Genomic DNA, 25,414 nt, shown 5'->3' on the forward strand with positions numbered 1-25,414 from the left:
TTTGACTTTTTTCTCATTACGACATTTAGAGATCGGGTTAATTTTTTTATATTGATAGATCGGGCGATTCTGAATGCAGCAATACCAAATATGTGTATGTTTGTTTCTTATTGCTTTATTTTGAATGGGGTGAAAAGGGGGTGATTTGAACTTTTAAACATTTTTTACTAGTTTTTAATTTTTTTTCTACTTTTGGCATGCTTCAAAAGTGTCCATGGGAGACTAGAAGCTGCCATAATGTGATTGGCTCAGCTACATACAGGCAATGATCAAATTGCCAGTATGTAGCAGATGTAGCAGAATTGCTCACTTGCTATGAGCGCCGACCACCAGGTGGCGCTCAGAGGAGTCTGACAGTGACAACCATAGAGGTCTGCTGGAGATCTCTGGTTGTCATGACAACCCATCGGTGACCCGCGATCACGTGATGGGTTCATTGATGGGCAGGATTTCTGGTGCACTTGCTGGAAGTGTGAGTTAAATGCCACTATCAGGGTTAACAGCCGTGGGTGGATCACGATTCTATCCGCGGCTGTTAGAGGTTCATATCAGCTGTTCAAAACATCTGACATGTGCCAGAAAAGATGTGGGCTCAGTGCCAGAGCCCACATCAAGTGGAGGGAGTCCAACATCAATGTACTATTCGCCTGATGTCGGAAAGTGGTTAAATCTGTATATCAATATCAGCAAATGAGATCTTGGCAAATTATAACACTAGCAATCAGTAAGTTAGCATCATAAAATCATTTGTGAAATGCTGAAACTTAATTATTAGAAGAAATGCAAAATAGTACATGTATGTAGGAGAATTATGAATACTGCAATCATCTCTCTTATCCGGGTGTTTTTTGCAGCTGCCTTCATTCTGCCATATTTCATTATGTTACGAAAGAATAAGAAGGAATTTGCCATCTGTTAATTGAAAGCACAATTTTAATATCTAATATATAATCGTTATATGACATAACTCTTTCAGTGCTAGATAATTCCCCCAGATAGACTTGAACAAAAAACGGTCTGTTTATGCATACAAAATGACACAAATTTATCACGTCAGTTTAACTGTTTCAATTCAATATATTATATTAAAATAAAAACAGAAAATAAAACACAAAACCTAAAATGCAAGTTGTATGAAAAGACCACTTGTAACATTCACAAATATGATGTGCATTCCTAATATTGGACCTTAAAATCTCATTTTTATAAAAACAGAAAAATTGATGTCTAGATTGTTATATTTCACATGTTATACATATACATTATGTACAACATCTCAATAGGAAAAACAGTAAGACTGTACTGGGAGAAGTGAGCCTTAGGGGAAAAAATAAACCTACACTTTCAAATATTTCAAAGGCATGAAAAGTTTACAATTTCTATTTGTGAATACTAAAAGATGTCTATTTGTTAGATCAACTTGCATTTTAAGTCTGCTGGCACTTTTTTATTAGCCTTCCACTTACAGATGTACCATATTTTTCTGCACAGGTCAGCATGACTGCTACACTAAAGCCCTTGCATCGAAAATGATGTGTCTCCAAAATAGGTCAATAAGTATCTAAGCTGTGGAGTGCAGATAGATCTGTTACATCTGTATGTTTAAAGGGACAGCAGAACAGCAGGGTTAGTTAGCCACACTTGCAATGAATGTGTGCTGTCTACTTTGCAGCTACTTTATTTATGGAACTGTAACTGGTGAAAAAATAAATGATTAAAAAAATGTATCAGCTTAGAAAAAAACTGACAAATATGCAGAGGATTATGGAAGCATGCAGTGATTTTGCTAAAATTGATAACAGTAAGTAGAAAAATGTAACTAACGTATTACCAGTTTGTGCCATAAATTTAGCAGCATCAGCTTGTTCCTGGGTGACCCTTTTCTCATGAACAGATCTTGGCCGCTGACTTTTAATTGTATGATCTCCAATCATTCCAAATTCTAAAGACAGAATAAAGGTTTATGAGAGCTCGTGTGTAGACATTTCTTAAAACAGCACTCACGTGTCATGCAATCTGATCCTAAACATGCCTCCATTGAAGTAATACAGTCTGCACAATATATAAATCAAGTCACATAGAAAATTATTTTACTCTTCACTGGAAAACTATTATATGAATAACTATATAAAGACAGAATTTAGCGGAACGTTTCCATCATAACTGTCACACATATGATTGTATAAAGCAAGCAATAGTAAATGTAAGCATTATGAGCATATGTATCATATGCAAAAATAATGAACATAAGGTGAATCAGTTTATACAATTTATATCTATTGTTACATTAATGGTTCATTTAGGGACAAGAAACATGTACGTGGTCATTATGTACTCAAGAATGCAGAAACTAAAGCTTTATAAGCAGTTTGTAATATGAAAGAATAAAGCATTAAATATTGTCCCTACATCAACAGTTAAGTATCCATGACCTATTAGTTTAGGACACAACATATTTGCTAATAGTTGCCAAAATAGTAGATAGTCATGGAGACAAGCCTTGTGTATGCTTGGAACACATAAAAAAATGATCTAACTGTGGTTAGTCTACTGAACAGTGATTATTTGCCCATGACCCCATCTCCAAAAAACTGAATTTTAAGCAAACAAGACAGTAGAAAATTGGCCTATCCATCATAGAAAGAACATGGCTTCCAAAAGTGGGAAAATTGTCAATGTGACTAACGCTAATGACTACAAAGAAGTATAAATAGGAAATAGAGGAGGGATAAAACTATGCCCTTCTGTCTTATTTGACCCATTTTGAAGCCTCTGAGTCCTATGTATGCCAAGGATAGCCCTAGCTGCAAATGGTGAATTAACCTCCTTACTCCCAAGGGTGGTTTGCACGTTAATGACCAGGCCCAATTTTTACAATTCTGACCACTGTCCCTTTATGAGGTAATAACACTGGAACGCTTCCATGGATCCCGGTGATTCTGACATTGTTTTCTCGTGACATATTGTACTTCATGATAGTGGCAAAATTTCATTCATATAACTTGCGTTTATTTGTGAAAAAAATGCAAATTTGGCAAAAATTTAGAAAATTTCACAATTTTCCAACTTTGAATTTTTATGCTCTTAAATCACAGAGATATGGCACTCAAAAAACTTAATAGGTAACATTTCCCACATGTTTATTTACATCAGCACAATTTTGGAACCAAAATTTTTTTTGTTAGGAAGTTATAAGGGTTAAAATTTGACCAGCGATTTCTCATTTTTACAACACCATTTTATTTTTACGGACCACATCACATTTGAAGTCACTTTCAGGGGTCTATATCATAGAAAATACCCAAAAGTGTCACCATTCTAAAAACTGCACCCCTCAAGGTGCTCAAAACCAGATTCAAGAAGTTTATTAACCCTTCAGGTGCTTCACATGAATTTTTGGAATGTTTAAAAAAAATGAACATTTAACTTTTTTCACAAAAAAAATTAATTCAGGTTCAATTTTTTATTTTTCCAAGGGTAACAGGAGAAATTGGACAGGAAAAGTTATTGTGCAATTTGTCCTGAGTACGCCGATACCTTATATGTGGGGGGAACCGCTGTCTGAGCGCATGGCAGAGCTCGGAAGGGAAGGAGCGCCGTTTGACATTTTCACTGCAAAATTGGCTGGAATACAGATTGGATGCCATGTCAAGTTTGGAAAGCTCCTGATGTGCCTAAACAGTGGAAACCCCGAACAAGTGACCCCATGTTGGAAACTAGACCCCAAGGAACTTATCTATATATGTGTTGTGAGCACTTTGAACCCCCAAGGGCTTCACAGAAGTTTATAACGTACAGCCGTACAATAAAAAAAATCATATTTTTTCCACAAAAATGATCATTTCACCCCAATTTTTATTTTCACAAGGGTAACAGGACCCTAAAAGTTATTGTGCAATTTGTCCTGAGTATGCTGATACCCCATATGTGGGTGTAAACAAGTATTTGGGCACATGGCAGAGCTTGGAAGGGAAGCAGCGCCATTTGGCATTTTTGGCTGTAATTGATATCGGACGCTATGTCACGTTTGGAAAACCCCTGATGTGCCAAAACAGTGGAAACCCCCCAATTCTAACTCCAACCCTAACCCCAACACACCCCTAGCCCTGAACCTAGCCCTAACCCTAGCCCTAATGCTAACCCTAGCCCTAACCCTGACCCTAGCCCTAATGGGAAAATGAAAATAAATACTTTTTTTATTTTATTATTTTTCCCTAACTAAGGGGGTGATAACGGGGGGTTTGATTTACTATTTATGGCGGGTTTTTATTTTTGGCAGCTGTTGCACGCTAAAAGATGCTTTTTATTGCAAAAATAGTTTATGCATCACCATATTTTGAGAACTATAATTTTTCCATATTTTGACCCACCGAGTCATGTGAGGTCTTATTTTTTGTGGAACGAGTTGATGTTTTCATTGGTACCATTTTCGGGAACGTGACATTTTTTCATTGCTTTTTATTCCGATTTTTTGGACGCAGAAAGAACAAAAACCAGCGTTTCATGAATTTCTTTTGGGGGGTGCACTTACACCATTCCGCGTGCAGTAAAATTGATAAAACGGTTTTATTCTTTGGGTCAGTATGGTTACAGCGATACCTCATTTATGTCTTTTTGTATGTTTTGGCGCTTTCATGCAATGAAAACAATTTTATATAAAAAATAATTATATTTGCATCGCTTTATTCTGCGAGCTATAACTTTTTTATTTTTTTGTTGATGATGCTGTGTGGCAGCTTGTTTTTTGCAGGACAAGATTACATTTTCAGCGGTACCATGGTTATTTATATTTGTCTTTTTGATCGCGCGTTATTGCACTTTTTGCTTGGCAGTATGATGATAAAGCTTTATTTTTCGCTTCGTTTTTATTTTTTAAGGGGTTCAACTAGTTAACTAGTGGGACAGTTTTATAGGGTGGGTCATTATGGATGCGGCGATACCAAATATGTGTACTTTTATTGTTTTTTTATTTTCAAAAAATGAATATTTATATATAGGGAATATAGGGAATATTTTTTATTATTATTTAGCGATTTTTTATAAATTATTTTTACACTTTTCTTTTTTAACTTTATTACAATGTCCCAGGGAGGACATAACTGTCATGTGACAGATCGCTGATTTGTCACATCACAGATCGCTGTGACAGATCAGCGATCTGTCACAGGCAGTGCTGCAGGCTTCCTCATGCCGGCGCTTTGCAGGCATGAGGAAGCCGCCTCCCTGCAGGCCCCTGAAGGTCCCTGCTGCCATTTTGGATTTGGGGACCTGCAGGGAAGGAGACCCCTGCAGCAGCACTGCACATCGCGCTGCTGTGGGGGTCTCAGGGAAACACGGAGGGAGCCCCCTCCCTCCTGATTCTTCCCTAAATCCCCCATACCATACAATTGTGTTTGATAGCAGTGTGCCAGGGGTTAACGTGTCAGGGCGGTCCGTGACTGCCCCTGACACATAGTGCCGGGTGTCAGCTGTGATAATCAGCTGACACCCGGCTGCGATCAGCTGCGCTCCCCCCGTGAGCGCAGCTGATCGCGTTAGACGTACTATTCCGTCCTTGGGACTTAGGTCCCAGGTCACTTGGATGGAATAGTACATCTAATGTAGGAAAGGGGTTAAGGAGGAGTTTTAAAGGGGTTGCCCACTACATGGACAAAGCCATCTCAATCATAATTGTTCCCCCATGTAAAATAACAGCAGCTATACTCACTTCCTGTGCAGGCACAAGTTTACCAATGTTGGCACTCACTCTTTTGGGGCTCATATGACATTGCTATGTAATGTAATCTCTACAGCCAATCAGTGGTGGTTTTCCTTTCACTTCCTTCAGATGAAACTGACCTCCAGAATAAGAAAGAATGCAGCTGTACTTAGAATTCCTACGGGTGTCTGTTACATCCAAAGGACATGAGAGAGAAGCAGCCACTGAATGATTGTAAGGCTTGTGTCCATAAAAATGTCATGTGAATCCATGGAGAGTGGGTGCCGACATACCAGGAACAATTCCTGCCTTGATAGTTAATATAGCTGATGTTTCTTACATAGGGTATATACGGTGGTTGAGAAGGCGTTGTCTAATTAGTGGACAACCCCATTAATTTTTGTTGACACTTTCTAAAAATGATCATACTGTAATAATGAACATCTTGACTAATGATTCCTCTGTGTAGTATTATCAGTCTTTTAATATGTTAATGACATGCTGGATAAAACAACAGAATGCAGGTACTCTTAATTCTTGCTTGTATTCCTGCAATGCAGAGGCTGTCACATGACATGTCAGTCCATTATGATTCCTTCATTTTGTCCTACATAGCTAGAATCATGTCGCCAGGACAGCAATCAAACCATGTGTGGTTCCTACAGAACCATTGGGGTGATGATAAATCATATCCCCAATCACACCTTCTTTTGATGGTAAGGAATTTAAAACTCAGAGTCAAAGATAATTTAAAAAAGCCAAATATTCAACTTCCTTATGTAGTCAATAAATTGTTCCAACTTGGAGCTTCACTCTAATTTTGAAAGAAAAATAGTATAAAATAATCCCATCTATTTGATGTAGGAAATAAGAGCTGGAATAAATGTTATTTTCATTTCTACATTAGCTTTGCTTAAATGTTCAAGTTACTGTATGGAATAAACAAAAATATATATTTTTAGTAAGAGGGAGTTTTCTTTAACAGAAATAAAAGAAATAAGCGATAGGTTTGCAGTGCAAAAAGAGGTTTATGCCAAACACATAGGAGAATACATGCTGCAAAGGCAAAGCAAGAATCTGCAAAAAACCAAAAAGTATAGAAACAGCTTTTGTGTCATTTTGAATGACAAACAACATTGCAAATGAATGCATTTCTACATAATTATCTAGGGGAATTATCACCGTGGTGTTAATTGTTGGTTTGTTGATGTTAATATTACACTAGAATAAAAAATAATTACTGTTTCAATTAAAAAAGTGCATTTGGTATCTTTGTGGAAAATAACAGCTTGTGACTGATGTAATTTATATTCTAAGATGCTATGTAAAACTACTTGAGTAAAAAATAGACAATAAATATAACAAAATCTATATAATTTGCACTTTAGTAGAGCCAAAAAGGGGACAACTAGGGAATGTAACAATAATGTATGCAACTGCAGCAATATAGTGTAAACCTAGAAGTAAAACGCACAGGAATTTGTAACCACATATTGTACCACAAACTTATCTGAGCGCATTTGACTAATAGACACTGACACTCAACTAGCTAGATATGTAACGTGCACAGTATTTAGCAGTATAGAGTAATCCAGATCTTAAAACAATCGCGGTTCTGTGTGCAGAAAGAATAAAAGGGTTCTTGAGCGGTGCACCTCGTAGTAGCAGTCCAGATATTCAAGCAGTTAACAGGCATGCATGCTCAAAGAACAGAGATAGGTGAGTGGTGCCCCGGTAGCATGCGCTCTGTGCAAGTCTTCCCAGTGTGCAGCTGATAGACGCTGAAGGCAGAGAAGAGCATACATAACTTCACACTGTCAGTGGCAGTATGAATCTCTTAATGAGCCAAACTTCAGCCTATGTGTTTCAGAAAACAACAGTTTCCTTCCTCTGTTTTGACACTACGAGGTGTATAGCTACTTTTACGTATTTTATCATGGACATTGTTTCCCTATGTTGACTCCTTTTATATTATTCTATGCTGCTAATCACAGTGCACTTTACATTTCTAGATCATTAAGTGTCGGTTCCTATTATCCATATGCACTCAGACAATTTTGTATGTACAATTTGTAGTTACAAACTCCTGTGCATCTTAGATCTAGGTTTACACTTTACTGCTGCAATTACATACAGTGCTACATTCCCTAGTTGTCCCCTTTTTGACTCTAGTAAAGCACAAATTAAATTGATTTTGCTATTACTAATTAGACAAATGGTGGTAGTTGCCTTTGTTTGCTGCTAGCTAGAACATCAGATACGAGCGCCATTGTGTTATTCATACCTATAGAAATAAATATAGAATACAAATTCGGGAAAATATCTAAACCATTCTGGTGCAATTTGCACTAAGATGTTTTGCACAATATTTTTAAGGCATTTTAGACATTTTAACCATCTTTTTTACAAGAGAGTATGGCTTCACAGGAAAGGAGTGTGGTGACATTGTTTAACATTAGTGCAGCATGTGATGTGAGCCTATGTGCCAAAGCTGCTCCAAAATTTTAGAGCAAATGTCCAACAAAAATTTCATAAACTAATAAATATTATAAACTTGCGTGAACCACTGGGATAAATTATTGCATTTAAGACTCTCTAGTCTAAATTAAAACAGTCTAAAAATCAAATGTTTGGTGTGGTAACCATCTTGATTCCTCACAGTTAGGCTAGGGTCACAACACTGTATTTTATCTCATCTGAGAGAGTTTGATCAGAGTTTGACCATAGTGTGATCCAATTTTCTCAGCTGAGAAGATGAAAAAAAATTCTCTATCTTCTACATTCTATCAGTCCATGAAAATCAGATGTCATTTTACTTCAGTTTGATTTTTTTCCATGGACTCAAAATTCTGTAGTCTGCCCAAGCACTTAATAGACTAGATGTGCTACAAGTATTTGAGAGAAACATTAAAAAAATCATGGAGTCAAGGGAATACATATCATAGAGGAAGTCAATTTTGCTGCCATTGAGCCTTGTAAGGGCCATGGAAAAAGGAAAGATGGGCAAACAAGCATAAAAACTCCTGTTTGGTATTATCCAGTATATTAATATCCAATAATATGGGACCCTTTTTACATTGTATACCCCTGCACTGAGATGTACATATTCCCTCATAAAATTCACTCTAATAGCAAGTAGATTGCGGAAATTAACAAAGTTTGATGTATGCCCTAGTAAATCACTATAATGAGGCAGTAATTTTTTTTTAAGAAAGCAGTTTAAGCCACAGACAAATCATTCTCACAGTTAGAAAAAATGTTTAATATGAGTAATTTACTGTATCAACAATGATTCACCGTAGAGCTCCATGCTTTGTCACAATAAACAAAATATAACTTTTAATTTCTTCATTAAAAAATTAGGCACTTCGTCGGAGGGAATTGACCCTACATATTCTGGACCTTATGGACACATTATCATATGAACATATTTTTACTATTATGTCACTCCTGATGAACCTGAGAGAGGGGAAATGTGTTGAGTGTTATGGTGTTATAGAGTGTTATGGAATGTTCCTTGTGGCTACATTATGACTGTGCAGTATTTCCCCATTAGCTGCTAAATATCTGAGTATCTGGACAGACTGGTGTCATTTTTAGGGGTGAAATATTGACACTCCCCATGGTTGTCATCATCATAAAGGGCATGCGTTATTCCCATATCAAAGTTGGTTTAGTAATTATTTTTGTGTAATTCTACCTCTCATAGCCCTTTGGACCTCTCTATAACCTATTGACTCAAGCTCTATTTTGGATATCCACATTGGAATAGTTTTAAAGTATATTACCATTGCTGTTAATTTCTTCTCTACTGAACTATGCAATATGTGAGCGTTTTAGATACTATCATCACTACTCCTAGTTTGATAAGGCACTAAGCACTTTATTTGCTAATCTTTGTGCGAACAATCTATCTTCTAACACAATAGTGAGGGCCAGGAGGGTTAAGGTGGCTTTACGCATAGCGATATCGCTAGCAATATCGCTAAAGCGTCACCGATTTTGTGACGCAGCAACGATATTGCTAGCGATATCGCTACATGTGATACTTACCTCCGACCGGCTCCCCCGCTGTCTATCGCTGATCGCGTGAGATCGGCCTGGTCCATTTCTCGTCGTCGGCTTCCTGCTGGCGCCGACGAGCGAGCCATGGATGCAGGCGGAAGACGTCACCCTCAGCGCGTCTGAAAGGTAAGAGCGACCGCCGAGCATCGCTGCATCGCTAGTGAGATCTGCCTGTTTGGCAGCTCACTAGCGACTATTTAGCGATGCACCAGCGATCCTAACCAGGTCATATCGTGGTCGGGATCGCTGGTGCATCGCTAAATGTAAAGGGGCCTTTAGCTACCAAAGAGTCAGGGCCCCATTCCCATCATCATATGGTGCCATCTGCCACTGTTAGGCAGGAAGAATATCTGTTGGGGCATCTTATTATGTGGAATTCTTACACCTGGACTTTTTCCCTCCTGCCTTGGCGACACTAAAACACCAGGACACATATATGGTCATATATCTTTGATCTTGTAGACTAACGGATTCCATATGTTCTTTGTGTCCTCACACATCTCATATAGCTATAATATATTGATTCAATAAAGCAGGAGACAATCTATATTGAAAATTGACAGTTAGAATCTCACCCAAAAATAATTAAACATAATATATAGCAATAGGTGAAAAAATAAAACATAACCTTTAATCCATCAATTAAAAAACTACTAACATATATCACCCAAATGTTAGCCCCTAAGGGATGTGACAGGGTATTGTCTACCCCTATCTATCCTTCATTCGGACTGAACAGAGGATCCTTCGTGACTCCCGACCCATCATTTTACCTGGTGAGATTGTTCCTTTAACATTACCATCTCACTTGATTGTTTGTTTTATGTGGTCCAGAAAGACCCTTTTGGCGATTTCTGCATGATGTGTATGTATATATGTGCAATTAGGTTTTAGCATTTAGGAGTGGAATATGTTTCTATTGCTGTACCGTCTAGATTTTTGTCTACCTATTTAATTGATTTTTAGGTGACAATCTACATCCTCAATGCATCTAGGTGTGGTTTTCCTCCCTTATTTTTAGGGCCCACCCATCAGATTGGCATTTTGTATGCATTTTATTTCACATTTGGGTGATATATGTTAGTAGTTTTTTAATTGACCGATTAAAGGTTATGTTTTATTTTTTCACCTATTGCGTTATATCATAGTTATAATATATACTCTTTCTTATATATCCTCCAATATATAAACCCTCCATCCTTTATTTTTAAGACTCTTCTGCTCTCCTGTCCCACACAGGGCCTTTTAGGGCCAGCAGGGTGAGCCATTGAGGATCTGGGGTGCCACTGTGCAGGTATTGGGTGCTAATCAACACTGATAGATTGGGTGGTTATTAGTAGAACAGGATCAGGCAGCTCCCCATGGCATTTCCTTTAGTGTCTATTTGGTAAGCTGGTGGTGGTTGTGTATTCATTCACTTTTTATTATATGAAAATAATTTTTTAATGAAGAAATTAAAAGTTATATTTTAATCATTGAGGAAAAAGCAAGCCACAGACAAATCCTACCAATTTTGTAATAAAAACCAAAATTTATAATTCTTTATTTCATTTCAGAGTAAAACAAAGGGACTGCAATTAAATATATAGGGAGATTCAAAAAGGATTATGCAAAACTTCTGGGGGCAGAAGAAGGCAATGGCCAGGAACGTACGTAGGGGAAGGCACTGGCACCCACCAGAAGTAATCTTTATACAATTGTGATTCTATAGTCTGATTTTTATTGTATCAGTGTTTAGAAATTGTTTCAAGCACATTAACTATTGTCTTTTAATGCAAATTCATGTGTAGTATACTAGTCTATGCATTGCCTCTATATAACATGTGGTGGATTTCCACTGCCATTTTTTTAGTTTCCCACTTTTTAAGTACCTTGTTTTTGCTTTGATAATTTTGTTAATACAATTTTGTATTTTTAATGATTTAAGGTTCTTGTGCACATTTTTTCTTCTTTTAAATCTGAGCAGTGGACTAACCATGCCACTAGGCTGAACTGTGCATTATTGCGAGCGGAAAGCAGAGGTAAAGTGGAGGAGTGCTGAGGTACTGAAGGAGGCAGAATCCAGTGATCTGGTCATCCTTAGAGCAAAACAATTTATAGGAAACATTTTGCAAGCCTGTGCACCTTGCTTAGGTAACTGGCCACCTCTGATATACCGTACTTAGCAGAACACTATACATTACCGAGAATGAAGAGAATTTTAATTAGAAGTGTCTTTTATAAGCACTTTGAATTTTTAACTATTTAAGAATTTGAGACAACCCCTTCACCTTCACTTTAAAATGAATTTGGGACATTATTTTACAATACTCAAACATTTTTGTAACATTTTCATAACAACTAAAATGATGCCTTTTGTGACTTTCCCGGGTAAATAAATTTTTTTAAGGGGTAATTATTCTATTTTATTGCAGTTTTATAGTTTACAGTTTTCAACATTGAAAGTATGCATAACTTGATTGAGTTCAACCTACAACCTAATACCTAAATCAAGAAAAAAAGCCCCATTAGACAGCTACTGTTTGTCGCACATTAGGGAAAAAATAATTTTTGGCTCCACAAAGGGTAATCATAATACTTCCCTGGATCAAGATCACATCACAGAACCTAGTACCCATAAACTGTAACTGTATATTTTTCAAAACAGCATCTAGACCCTCTTTAAAGATTTTTAATGATTCAACCCTAACAGCACCATATGACAGAGTTTCCTAAACACACTGCTGTTGTGTTGACTATAAAACCTTCTTTCTTCGGGACACAAAGGATTGCCCTTTGTCTGGAAGAAAAAAGTTGTCAGATCACACAGCTGAATAATTAAAAACAATTCTTCTTTATTTCACACCATCATAAAAACGTGTAGATATATCCACAAATGGATAAAAACAGAGTCACATTCTTATGCGCTTCTGGCTATCAGCCCTTAGGTTTTTTTGGATATCTATCGCAACAATGGAAAGTATATGCACACAGAACAAGGATCACCAAAAATAAACAATTTTTTATTAGAGATTAGGGGCAGCATGGTGGCTCAGTGGAGAGCACTGCAGCCTTGCAGCGCTGGAGTCCTGGGTTCTAATCCCCCACCAAGGACAACATCTGCAAGGAGTTTGTATGTTCTCCCCGTATTTGCGTGGGTTTCCTCCGGGTACTCCGGTTTCCTCCCACATTCCAAAGACATACTGATAGGGAATTTAGATTGTGAGCCCCATTGTGATTGTGAGCCCCATCACTGTCCCAGTGATGATAATGTGTGCAAACTGTGAAGCGCTACGGAATATGTTAGTGCTATATAAAACCTTCTATAAATACTGATATAAATACTTCTATAAATACTGATAGGGAATTTAGATTGTGAACCCCATTGGGGACAGTGATGATAATGTGTGCAAACTGTAAAGCGCTGCGGAATATGTTAGTGCTATATAAAGATTATTATTATTAGTCATAAAATGTATCAAAATAACAACTAGAGAAGTAATTTATACAGGTGTGAGTTTCTATGACATCACAGTTAATTAGCAGCTACACCTAACAGAATACACGCAACAGAGCTCGCATTGCAGAAACTAATTAAACATGAATAAATTTCACATAAAAAAACAAACATATAAAGACTTCAGTCTGCAGTGTGATTTCTATAAGTGTGTTCTAGAAGTGTGAAGATTAATTTAAGAATTAAAACCAGAATTGAACCAGAAGGGAACTGAAGGTAACTGTACACAGTCACTGTAAACAATGTTTCTGTTTGTTTTCACTTTCACCCCAATAATCCTTCACTTTCTGCTAATTCCCCTAATCCCTACTCCTAGTAAGGAACTGTTCATCTCTTCTTCAATCCTCCCCATCCACCTCACCTCCGCCTCAAAACTGTTCCTTAACATACAATCCTCTGTCTCCAAACACAGACAGCCCCCTCATGCCCTCTCCTGCTCCCACCTGCTAACACTGCTGGTGATATCTCTCCAAATCCTGGTCCTCCTCACCACATTCCCACAGTCATTTCTACCTCCCATCCACGCTCTATCACAACCTTCCGTAACCTCTCCAACCTTATACTCATTCACCCAGCCCCCACTTCCCCAGTCCCACTAACAGGAGCTCTGTGGAACGCTCGCTCTGTCTGCAACAAGCTTTCCTACATCCATGATCTTTTTGTTACTACCAAACTTTCCTTCCTCGCCATCACCGAAACCTGGCTCACCCCTTCTGACACAGCCTCTCCTGCTGCACTTTCGTATGGCGGCTTCCACCTTTCTCACACCCCCCGCCCCAGCAGCAAACATGGCGGAGGAGTTGGTTTTCTCCTGTCAGATACCTGCTCCTTCACCCCAATCCCACTGCCACCCTCTGTTACCCTCCCTTCCTTTGAGGTGCACTCTGTGCGCATCTACTCCCCCTCCAACCTCCAACTGGCTGTCATCTACCGCCCCCCAGGGCCAGCCACCAAATTCTTTGACCACTTCACCACCTGGTTACTTCATTTCCTTTCCGCGGACATCCCTACTATCATCATGGGCGACTTCAACATCCCCATTGACACTTCCCTCTCAGCTGCCACTAAACTTCTATCTCTCACTTCCTCCTTCGGCCTCACTCAATAGTCTTCTACATCCACCCATAAAGATGGCCACACACTGGACCTCATCTTCACCCGCCTCTGCTACCTATCTAACCTCTCTAACTCACCTCTTCCTCTCTCTGACCACAACCTGCTCACATTCTCTTCCCTCTTCACTCCATGTCTACAATCCCCACCCCACAAACTTTCCCACCCTCGCAGGAATCTTAAACACCTTGACCTACACTCATTCTCTGAATCCCTCCTCCCTCTCACAGATATAAGTTCCTTACACAATGCAGATGACGCTGCTGCTCTATAAAACACCACAATAGCTGTAGCTTTGGAATCCGCTTCCCCACTTACACATACCAAAACTCGCAAAATCAACAGACAGCTCTGGCACACCAGCCTGACCAAAGAGCTGAGGCGAGCTTCCCGGGCTGCTGAGCGCAGATGGAAAAGATCCCACTCCAACAAGCACTTCATTGCATTCAAACAGTCCCTCACTACTTTCAAGACCACACTCGCCACAGCTAAACAAACCTACTTCTCATCTCTCATATCCTCCCTGTCTCACAACCCTAAACAGATAGGCTACTTTCACACATCAGGTTTTCGGCGTCAGGCGCGATCCGGCGTCGTGCCGGAACGCCGGATCCGGCAAATGTTTAGTAAAACCGGATGTGACGGATCCGGTTTTCTGCCGGATCCGTCTTTTTCTTGACAGACAAAACCGGATCCGTCTCATCCGGTTCATCCGTTTTTCTATCCGTTTTTCGACGGATTACGCCGGATCCGGTTTTTAAAATTAACCCTTGTGGCCTTCCGAACGGGATTGGCTACTGGAAAACTATATATAGAGTGTTCCTACAGCCCTTCTTTGACAGGTTGTCGAGGAGAAAGTGCAGGTTGGAGAGAAGAGCAAGTTACTGGCGAAGATGGATGTTGTCATTGGAAATATTTTGAAGAATTTGGCGGATTTTATAGCGGAGGCGAATCGTTTGAGGGTGATTGTTCTGGAGAAGGAGAGAGCGAGACAGCAGCGCATCAGGCATCGGAGACGACGTTTGTGGATCCACCCCATCACAGCCAAGAGAATGACGCGTGGGGTCTATTCTACACTCTGCATGGACCTTCGACGAAACCCGGATAAATTTTTTGGATATGTTCGGATGAAAATGGAGAATTTTGATTACTTGGTGGAGCGCATTGCACACCTCATAAGAAAAGCAGACACCTATTGCTGCTTCTCTGTTTCACCCGCAGAGCGTCTGATGGTGACTTTAAGGTAAGCCACGTTTATTGGATATGCTCGCATCAGAGCACACTTTCACTGCAATCTTGTTGGTGGTAGTTTGTATCTCCAAGTGTTATAGCTGAGTTTTGGTATGTAATGCTGTGATTTTAAACTAATTGATTGTTTTTTAATTCCCCACAGATTTCTTGCAACTGGAGAATCCCTTTCGTCACTGCATTTCCAGTACAGACTCGGGATTTCCACCATATCAGGAATAGTGAAGTACACATGCCGTGCACTGTGGGACTCCTTAGCTGAAGAGTTTTTACCAGAGCCCACAACAGAGAGGTGGATTGAAATTGCTGACAAGTTTCAACAGATATGTCAGTTTCCCAACTGCTTGGGCGCTGTGGACGGGAAACATATCCGCATTGTAAAGCCAGCCGGATCGGGATCGGAATATTTAAATTACAAGAAATATTTTTCAATTGTCCTCATGGCCATCGCTGATGCGGAATACAAATTTATTGCTGTGGATATTGGGGCCTATGGCCGCTCCAATGACTCTCAAGTTTTCAAACTGTCTGCCATGGGGCGTAAACTGTATGGAAACACCTTCCAGTTCCCACCCCCTAGACCGCTGCCGCAAACATCTGGTCCACCTATGCCATTTGTCTGTGTAGGGGATGAAGCCTTCCAGCTTTCAGAACACCTTTTGAAACCATACTCTAGCAGAGGATTGACAAGACCAAAACGCATTTTTAATTACTGCCTCACAAGAGCAAGAAGAATGGTTGAATGTACCTTTGGTATTCTGACAGCCAAATGGCGGGTCCTATTGACTGCGATCAACCTCAAGACAGAAACTGTTGACGAGGTGATCAAAGCGTGCGTGGTACTCCACAATTTTGTTATCTGCAAGGAACCCATTTCCATTGAGGACACCTCTGAAGAAACCACCTTGCAAGATTACCATGACATTACCACTAGAAGTTCTGTGATGGTTTCAGTAATGAGGGACAATTTTGCACTATACTTTATGTCACCTCAAGGCAGAGTACACTGGCAGGATGACAGAGTGTGAAAGATTTGTGCCCTAACCAAACTTGTGTACCTTCTGTACCAACAGTATATACCTTTGCCAACCAAAGTTGGCTATCTTGTCATGGTCTCTATTTTTAGCTTTAGGCCACAGGTGTGTACCTGGTTGTGTTTTATGCAAAGTATTTCACCTTTTAACAAAAGTTGTGTACATTGTTATGAAATCACCAACAATAAACACAACTTTTTAGGTGAAATACTTTGCTTCAAACACAACCAGGAACACAACTGTGGCAAAAAGCTAAAATTTACCCACAGTTATATACCTGGTTTTGAATACCTTTTTACCTTTTAAATACCCCTTATTTAACCTTTTTTTTAAACATATTTCGCCGCAGAAAGAAATGACAGACAACCAGTGTAAACAATAATTTAACTTTTATTTAAAATATTTTTTGTTTGCAAACTGTTTTTAAAGTTAAAAAAACTTTTTTAATAAAGGTTTGAAAAAAACATGGGCATTTTTATTACAAAACACATCATAAATCTGTGTAGTGTGGGGTGGAAATACTGCTGGAGGGGCTGCGGGACACTTCGACACTGGGAGTGTGGAGAGAGGATTGGGATCGTGGTGGGGAAGGAACAGTTAGAGGTGATGGTGTGGAAAAAGCTACAGAATGGGTGGACATGTGGGAGGCAGAAGAGGTGGTGGGTGGTGGAGTGGAGGGTTGGGCAGGGACTGTAGGAGCAGATGATGTTGATGGAAAGTTGTATGGGGAAGGAGTTTGGTACGGGGAAGGAGTTTGGTACGGGGAAGGAGTTTGATACGGGGCAGGTTGCTGGAAGTGGGGAGATGACTGGTACTGGGGAGGTTGCTGGTACTGGGGAGGTTGCTGGTACTGGGGAGGTTGCTGGTATGTAATAGGAGGGGGAGGATGGAAAGTGGCTGGAGGGGGTGCAGATGTAATAGGAGGGGGAGGATGGAAAGTGGCTGGAGGGGGTGCAGGTGGAGGAACTACAGTGGTGGGAGGTGGAGGTTGGGAGGTAACCTGCTGTAGAGCACCGTGGCACGAATGCATTACATGCATCTGCTGGGTAGGAGATAGTGTTGCCATGCGCTCCACAACAGACCTGAAAAAGGTGTTGTTTGGCGAAGAACTTGCTTCTGAATGCATGGTTTGCAGAAGTGTCTTCACCTCCAGAATGCTGGAGTTGATCTGCTGAAAGCCTGCGGAGATTTGTTCTGACAAGACTTTTAGACAGTTCTGGAAAGATGCATTCAGATGCAAGAACTCTGGCACATAACTCTTTTCCTGACCCCTCTGCCGCTGCCGGCCAGTACCCGCAGGTGTACTAGAGGTGGCAGGGGCAGAAGGGTGGGGTAAAGGGAAAGCGATCTCCTCACCAGCAGCTTCATGTAGTGTAGGCGGCCACGATGCTCCTGTGCTGGTGGATGGGACAGATGGGTCGAATGTGTGGGAAGGCTGGGAAGGTGCAGATGTACCGGGGCGGTCGAAGTGTCCCTCGGTGCCGGTCTCCTCAGGGATCGCCTCAGAAGGGTCCAATCGTGCAGGCTCCCGAGTGCTGCTCACCATGATGTAGAATAAAGAGAAAAAAAAAAAAATTAAAATAGTGACATGGTATGGCCCTGGCTGAAAAAAAAAGTTACATCTAAACTTTTTTTGTCACATGTGGTGTGTAATATTTACCTTCTGGTGAGCATTGTCTCCCGGAGGAACGACAGGGCTCGTGCGTACTTGTACTTGCTCCTGCGTCCTCCAGATCCACTCTGGGCCCGCATTTCTTTATTGAACTCCTTCTTGAAACGATCCCTCACAGACCGCTACCGCTTCACAATTCTCTCCCCTGAAACGAGAAAGGACAAAGTGGTTAGTATACAACATCAGTGTTTCCCAAACTCCAGTCCTCATGGTCCCCAGGGGTCATGTTTTCAGGATTTCCAAAGTAAATAGAAATCCTGAACACATGATCCGTGGGGACCACGAGGACTGGAGTTCGGGAAACACTGGTTTAAATCAAGTAACCGGTACTGTATATACTTACGCTCTTTAATCTGGGCCCGAGCTTCGAGGTCCTCCCAGCGGTCCACAAGGAGCGAACAGATTTCCTCCCAGAGTCGTCGGGTAACGATCAGGTCAGCGTGGCGGCGGTCAGCCATATTCCAGAGCGGCTCCCTTTCTATGATGAGATCGATGAGGAGGTCCACATCAATCCCTCCATCCTCACCGTCAGAGTCGGGAGCACGCTGTGAAGGCTGTTAAAGAAAAAGACAAAAATAACATAATTATCCTCCACAAAAGAAATGAAATAAAAAGTGCAAAAAAAAAAGCAAAAATATTTATACTTACACGCTGGAGACCGCCGCGTTGCTGTCGCCGACGACCCTGGGAGGCACTGCGAGGACCTCTTGGCTGAGCACCAGATTGGGAAGACTAGAGAAGAAAACAAAAAATGTTATGTCTTTGGATGTAGGCATTTGTTTGCTGTGTGTGGTCTGCAGAACATTGTTTTCTATGTGTTGTGTGTAGTGTGATGTTGTGTTTCTGCGTTTGATGCAAAAAACTTACCAATTGTGAGCCCACTCCAAGTGTCTGTCCACCCCTTCCTTCTTCTTCTGGGAGCTCCTCTTCATCTTGTGATTCCTGTTTTGAAATAAAAGGCAATGAATACACATATATTACAGAGATGATGGATTTTGGAAATAAAAACTTACCATCAAACGCTGACGATGCGAGGGAGGGCTCCCAGAAGATGTGCTGTCTTCCTCATGGCCAGACTCCATGGCTGTGGGTGGTGTTTCTGCTGCTGCCATTGCTGCTGCTGCATCTATTGGGCGGCTGTTGAATAAAGAGAAACAAAGGGCCAATGAATATCTTGATATTCCATAGCCCTAGTTTGGAGGAATGGGGGATTTGATAATTACCGTCTCTCATCTGCTGCTGGACTCCCCTCCCGTTGTTCAGCATGCTGCTCCATTTGGGGTGGTGCTGATGGTGCTGCTGCTGCAGATGTCTGCTGCCTTCTCCTGCTCCTGGTTCTTGGCTTGGGTGGCATGTTGGGTGTGTCTGAGGGTCCCATTGTCTTGCTTTTATATATGTCCTGTGGGCAGAGCTACTGAGCATGCTCAGACCAAAGAAACCGGATCCGGCCGCCGGATCCGGCTGTCACCGGATCAGGCGCATTGCGGCGCTCATAGGCTTTCATTGTATGAAAAAGCCGGACACGCCGGATCCGGCGTGTCCGGCTTTTTCGCCGGAGACAAAAAACGTTACAGTAGCCGTTTTTTCCAGACGCCGGATCGCGTCACATTGCCGGATCCGGCAAAAATCGGATGAAACGCATGGCCATCCAGCTCGATCCGGCTCTAATGCAAGTCAATGGGGGGGAAACCGGATCCGGCATTGCATTTCGCCGGATCCGGTTTTAGTCAAAAGCGCCGGATCGCGCCTGACGCCCGAAAACCTGATGTGTGAAAGAGGCCTAATTCAACACCTTCAATTCTCTCCTCTGCCCCCCAGCACCTCCTCCCTCCCCACTCATCTCAGCTGAAGGCTTTGCCTCATTTTTCAAGCAGAAAATTGATAACATCAGGGACAGTTTTGGTCAACAACCCCCAGAGCCCTTCCTCCCGACTTCCCAGCCCTCCACCTTCAAAACCAACTTCTCCTCCATTACAGAAGATCGACTCTCCACTCTACTCTCAAGATCACATCTCACCACCTGTGCACTCGACCCGATCCCATCCCACTTCATACCAAACCTCACCACAGTCTTCATCCCAACCCTAACCCATCTCTTCAACCTATCACTAACAACTGGTGTTTTCCCCTCAAGCTTTAAACATGCCTCCATCACACCTATCCTCAAAAAGCCCTCTCTTGACCCATCCTCTGTATCTAGCTATCGCCCTATATCACTTCTCCCCTACACCTCCAAGCTACTGGAACAACACGTCTACCTTGAACTGTCCTCCCATCTCTCTTCTTGCTCCCTCTTCGACCGCTTACAATCTGGCTTCCAGTCACACCACTCCACTGAAACTGCCCTTACTAAGGTCACCAATGACCTCTTAACCGCCAAGAGCAAGCGACACTACTCTGTCCTCCTCCTCCTGGACCTGTCGGCTGCCTTTGACACAGTGGACCATTCCCTATTATTACAGACCCTCTCATCCCTCGGCATCACAGACTTGGCCCTATCCTGGATCTCATCATACCTAACAGACCGGACATTCAGCGTCTCCCACTCACACACCACCTCCTCACCTCGCCCCCTATCTGTCGGAGTCCCACAAGGTTCAGTCCTTGGGCCCCTGCTGTTCTCTATTTACACCTTTGGCCTAGGACAGCTCATAGAATCTCATGGCTTTCAGTATCATCTTTACGCTGATGACACACAGATCTACATCTCTGGACCAGATATCACCTCCCTACTAAACAGAATCCCTCAATGTCTGTCCACTATTTCATCCTTCTTCTCCACTAGATTTCTGAAACTCAACATGGACAAAACAGAATTCATCATCTTTCCCCCATCTCACGTGACCCCCCCCTACAAACCTATCAATTACAGTAAATGACTGCCCACTCTCCCCAGTCCCACAAGCTCGCTGCCTCGGAGTAATCCTTGACGCTGATCTCTCCTTCAAACCACATATCCAAGCCCTTTCCACTTCCTGCCGACTTCAACTCAAAAATATTTCACGAATCCGTTCATTCCTCACCCAAGAATCTGCAAAAACCCTAGTCCATGCCCTCATCATCTCTCGCCTTGACTACTGCAACCTCATGCTCTGTGGCCTCCCCTCAAACACTCTCGCACCCCTCAAATCTATTCTAAACTCTGCTGCCCGACTAATCCACCTGTCCCCCCGCTATTACCCAGCTTCTCCCCTCTGTCAATCCCTTCACTGGCTCCCAATTGCCCAGAGACTCCATTACAAAACCCTAACCATGACATACAAAGCCATCCACAACCTGTCTCTTCCATACATCTGTCACCTCGTGTCCCGGTACTTTCCCGCACGCAACCTCTGATCCTCACAAGATCTCCTTCTCTACTCCTCTCTTATCTCCTCTTCCCACAATCGCATACAAGATTTCTCTCGCGCATCACCCCTACTCTGGAACTCTCTACCACAACATATCAGACTCTCACCTACCATCGAAACCTTCAAAAAGAGCCTGAAGACCCACCTCTTCTGACAAGCCTACAACCTGCAGTAACCACCGATCGACCAAACCGCTGCACGACCAGCTCTACCCTCGCCTACTGTATTATCACCCATCCCTTGAAGATTGTGAGCCCTCGCGGGCAGAGTCCTCTCTCCTCCTGTACCAGTTATGACTTGTGTTGTTTAAGATTATTGTACTTGTTTTTATGTATACTCCTCCTTACATGTAAAGCGCCATGTAATAAATGGCGCTATAACAATAAATAATAATAATAATAATATAGTTTACATATTCATGCAACATCATATACCATAGCACATATTCTTTTATTAACAGACAGTATATTTATCATTATCCTTCATATATATATAAATGTATACATGAAGTTAACCACTATTAAAATTATTGCATTCATATAGTGAGGTATATGCTGTTCCAAAAAATTACAAAAAAAATTTCAAAAAATTTTTTTCATACACATTTTATGCTTAATAAATATACATGGTGTCTCTGCAATAATGTAATCCCTTTGGTTGCTTTGTATCTAATTGACTAATCCAAAAAGCTTCCCGAAGGAGCAATTTTTTGTATATTTCTTCCTCTTTTTTTAGTATGAAAAACTTTTTCAATGCCAAAAAACGAAAACTATCAAGATTTCCATCATGCGTTTCAACAAAATGTTTGGTAGCTCCTGAATAGGATGCATTTTTGTTATTAACATTCTGAATATGTTCCGATATTCTCTTTTTTAGTTTTCTTTTTGTGCAACCAATGCAATTCAGATCACAAAATTCACAATGAATGCAATAAATAACTTGTTGCGTGTTGCAATTAATGAAAGACTGAATGGAAAACCTTTCATTAATCATATGCATTTTGTATGCGTATTTACACATGTTACATTTAGTGTTGCAATAAGAGTCTTGTTGGAAATCACTTTGTGTCAGAACACCTCCCAAGGATTTTCCTTTTAGAAACACACCTGAAACTCCCTGCAAGAATCTGATTCAGTATGTTATCCTGATATAAAATACGAATACAATTTTTGATAATGTTTTTTATTTTGTTAAACTGGAGGCTAAATGAAGTACTAAATGTAAAGGCCCCGTTACGCTGTGACACATCAGCGATCTCTCCAGCGATATCACTGTGTGTGACATCCAGCAGCGACCGGCCCCCCCGCCGGGTATCGCTGATTGTGCTGGATCGTCCTGGGCTGTTTTTTCATCGCTGGTCTCCCACTGTCCAGTGCACTTTGCTGCATGTGGCAGCGGGAGCCAGAGATCAACGACACTGCACGCTGGTATCCAATGTAAACAGAGGCTTTTAAGAGCAGTGCGGCTCTTAGAAACCCGCTGTTTACGTTGGACACCAGCGTGATGCTGGTTTCCAAGGTAAACATCACGTTTCTAAAAGCCACGCGGCTCTTGAACTGTTGATGTTATTTTTCCTATAACCCCTAACATGAAGTCTATTTCTGATAGTAGAACACTCCTGTGAAAAATTTTTTTCATCAGAGCAAGATCTCCATGCTCTTATAAATTCCCCATATGGGATCGCTTTGGTGGTGTGAACAGGGTGGCAACTATCAGCTCTTAATATAGTGTTACCACTAACTGGTTTACGGAAAATAGTGCTATGTATGCACTTCCTATCACAATCACCTAAAAGGGTGAGATCCAAAAAATCCATTTTATTGTTTGAAAATGAAAAAGTGAACCACAAATTGATGAAATTTTTATTAAGATATTGCACAAAGAGGGGTATGGTCGCCTCATCACCCCTCCATATGAGTAGGAGATCATACACATAGCGGCAGTACCACTCAATGCAGCCTGCAAAAACATTTGATTCAGAAAAAATAAAAAAGTCCTCCCACCAAGCAACAAACAAAATTGCAAGGGATGATGAGAATTGTGATCCCATCCGGGCTCCAGTTACTTGAAAATAAAATTCAGAATTAAACATAAAGAAATTATACTTTAAAAGATATGCTGTGCCTCTAATAATAAATTCCTTCAGTTAATCACTGTAGGAACTATATTTGTTTAGATGGTATGTAATTGCTGTTATAGCCTGTTCATGAGGAATATATGAGTATAAATTCATTGTCACATGACACAAAACAATTAGACTCTGACCATTCAAAAGTTTTTAGTTGATTTAACACTGAAGAACTATTCTTTAAACAGCCAGGTGAGCGGGAAAATAGGGGTTGTAGATGTCTGTCAATCTGAATACTTAAATTTTCGTTATGTGATCCTATGCTCGATATAAGCTCTGTTGCATGTATTCTGTTAGGTGTAGCTGCGAATTAACTGTGATGTCATAGAAACTCACACCTGTATAAATTACTTCTCTAGTTGTTATTTTGATACATTCTATGACTATTGGCTGATAGCCAGAAACGCATAAGAATGTGACTCTGTTTTTATCTATTTGTGGATATATCTACACATTTTTATGATGGTGTGAAATAAAGAAGAATTGTTTTTGATTATTCAGCTGTGTGATCTGACAACTTTTTTCTTCCTCTCATTGTGATTTGACGATCAGACGGAATTTTTTGTATCGCTGCTCGCAAATTCAAGGCTACCAGGCACATTGACACGGTGAGGCATTCTGTTTTTCCCTGTATTTTTTTCTGTTGATTGCCCCGTGTCATAGTTTCATGCCTAGATGTAAAAAGATCTCTAAACTGTCTCTTCCTATATTTTTTCACACAGTTGTAAGATCACCCTTGAAACTTCATTTTTCCAGGTTGAATAACTCCAAGTAATGTATGTTTTCATACTGCCATTCACCTATTTCCTTAACCCCTTCCCGACCCATGACGCCTACGTAGGTGTCATGAAAAGTCGTGCCCAAACAACCCATGATGCCCCCATAGGCATCATGCTATAAATAGCGCTCCTGCGGGTCGGGTGACAAGGGTAAATGAAAGGTCACCCGACCCGCACACAAAGGACCCTTTATGCTTCACCACAAGGGGGGTGGCTTAGCCCCCACATGGCTACGATCGCTCTGATTGGCTGTTGAAAGTGAAACACCCAATCAAAGCGATAGTAATATTTCATCAATGAAATTTGATGAAATATTACAATCCAGCCATGGCCGATGCTGCAGTAGCATCGGACATGGCTGGAGACACTAATTTAACCCCCCACAACGGCTGCCGGGGGTGATCGGCCCCCGCCACGGTCTGACAGCAGCGATGGACCGCTGCTGTCACGATCTGCACCCCTCCCCTTCCCTCCAAACCCACCCCACAGTCCGATCCCCCCTCACCCTTCCCGATACCTGTCACATCCCACTCTGGCTCCTGCTGTCCCACCGTCCCTCCTGCATGGGCGCCGCCATCTTTGAAAATGGCAGGCGCATGCGCAGTACGATTGTAATAATTCACCAATAGCATCAGCCATGTCTGGAGACAGCAATCAGACCCCTCACCCACCGACTGATGGCGCCGATCGGCTGCCGCCACCGACTGATGACAGCGATCGGACGCCACAGTCATCATCAGGTCCCCTCCCCCTTCCCTCCGCTCCCCCCAGCCTTCCGACCCCCCCACCAGCCCAAGTACCTCCTGTACCTCTGGCCATCCCGGTGTCCTG

At 41.4% G+C, this 25,414-nt stretch overlaps 1 protein-coding gene across 6 annotated transcripts in view; it reads right to left on the reverse strand.

Annotated features, from left to right (window-relative positions):
• Positions 1–25,414, reverse strand: part of ADGRB3 (adhesion G protein-coupled receptor B3) — a 1,461,501-nt gene that overhangs the window by 974,564 nt on the left and 461,523 nt on the right. For 5 of the 6 annotated variants that reach the window (XM_073569395.1, XM_073569393.1, XM_073569394.1 and 2 more), the window contains exon 3: positions 1,832–1,942. The exons of the other annotated variant lie outside the window; for it this stretch is intronic. In XM_073569395.1, coding sequence (XP_073425496.1) covers positions 1,832–1,942 — 111 coding nt within the window. The remainder of the gene's footprint in view (positions 1–1,831; positions 1,943–25,414) is intronic. 6 annotated transcript variants of the gene reach the window in all.

This window comes from Dendrobates tinctorius, unplaced genomic scaffold (genome assembly GCF_039654945.1).
Source record: "Dendrobates tinctorius isolate UK_male_01 unplaced genomic scaffold, ASM3965494v1 ptg000024l, whole genome shotgun sequence".
NCBI classification, from domain to species: Eukaryota; Metazoa; Chordata; class Amphibia; order Anura; family Dendrobatidae; genus Dendrobates; species Dendrobates tinctorius.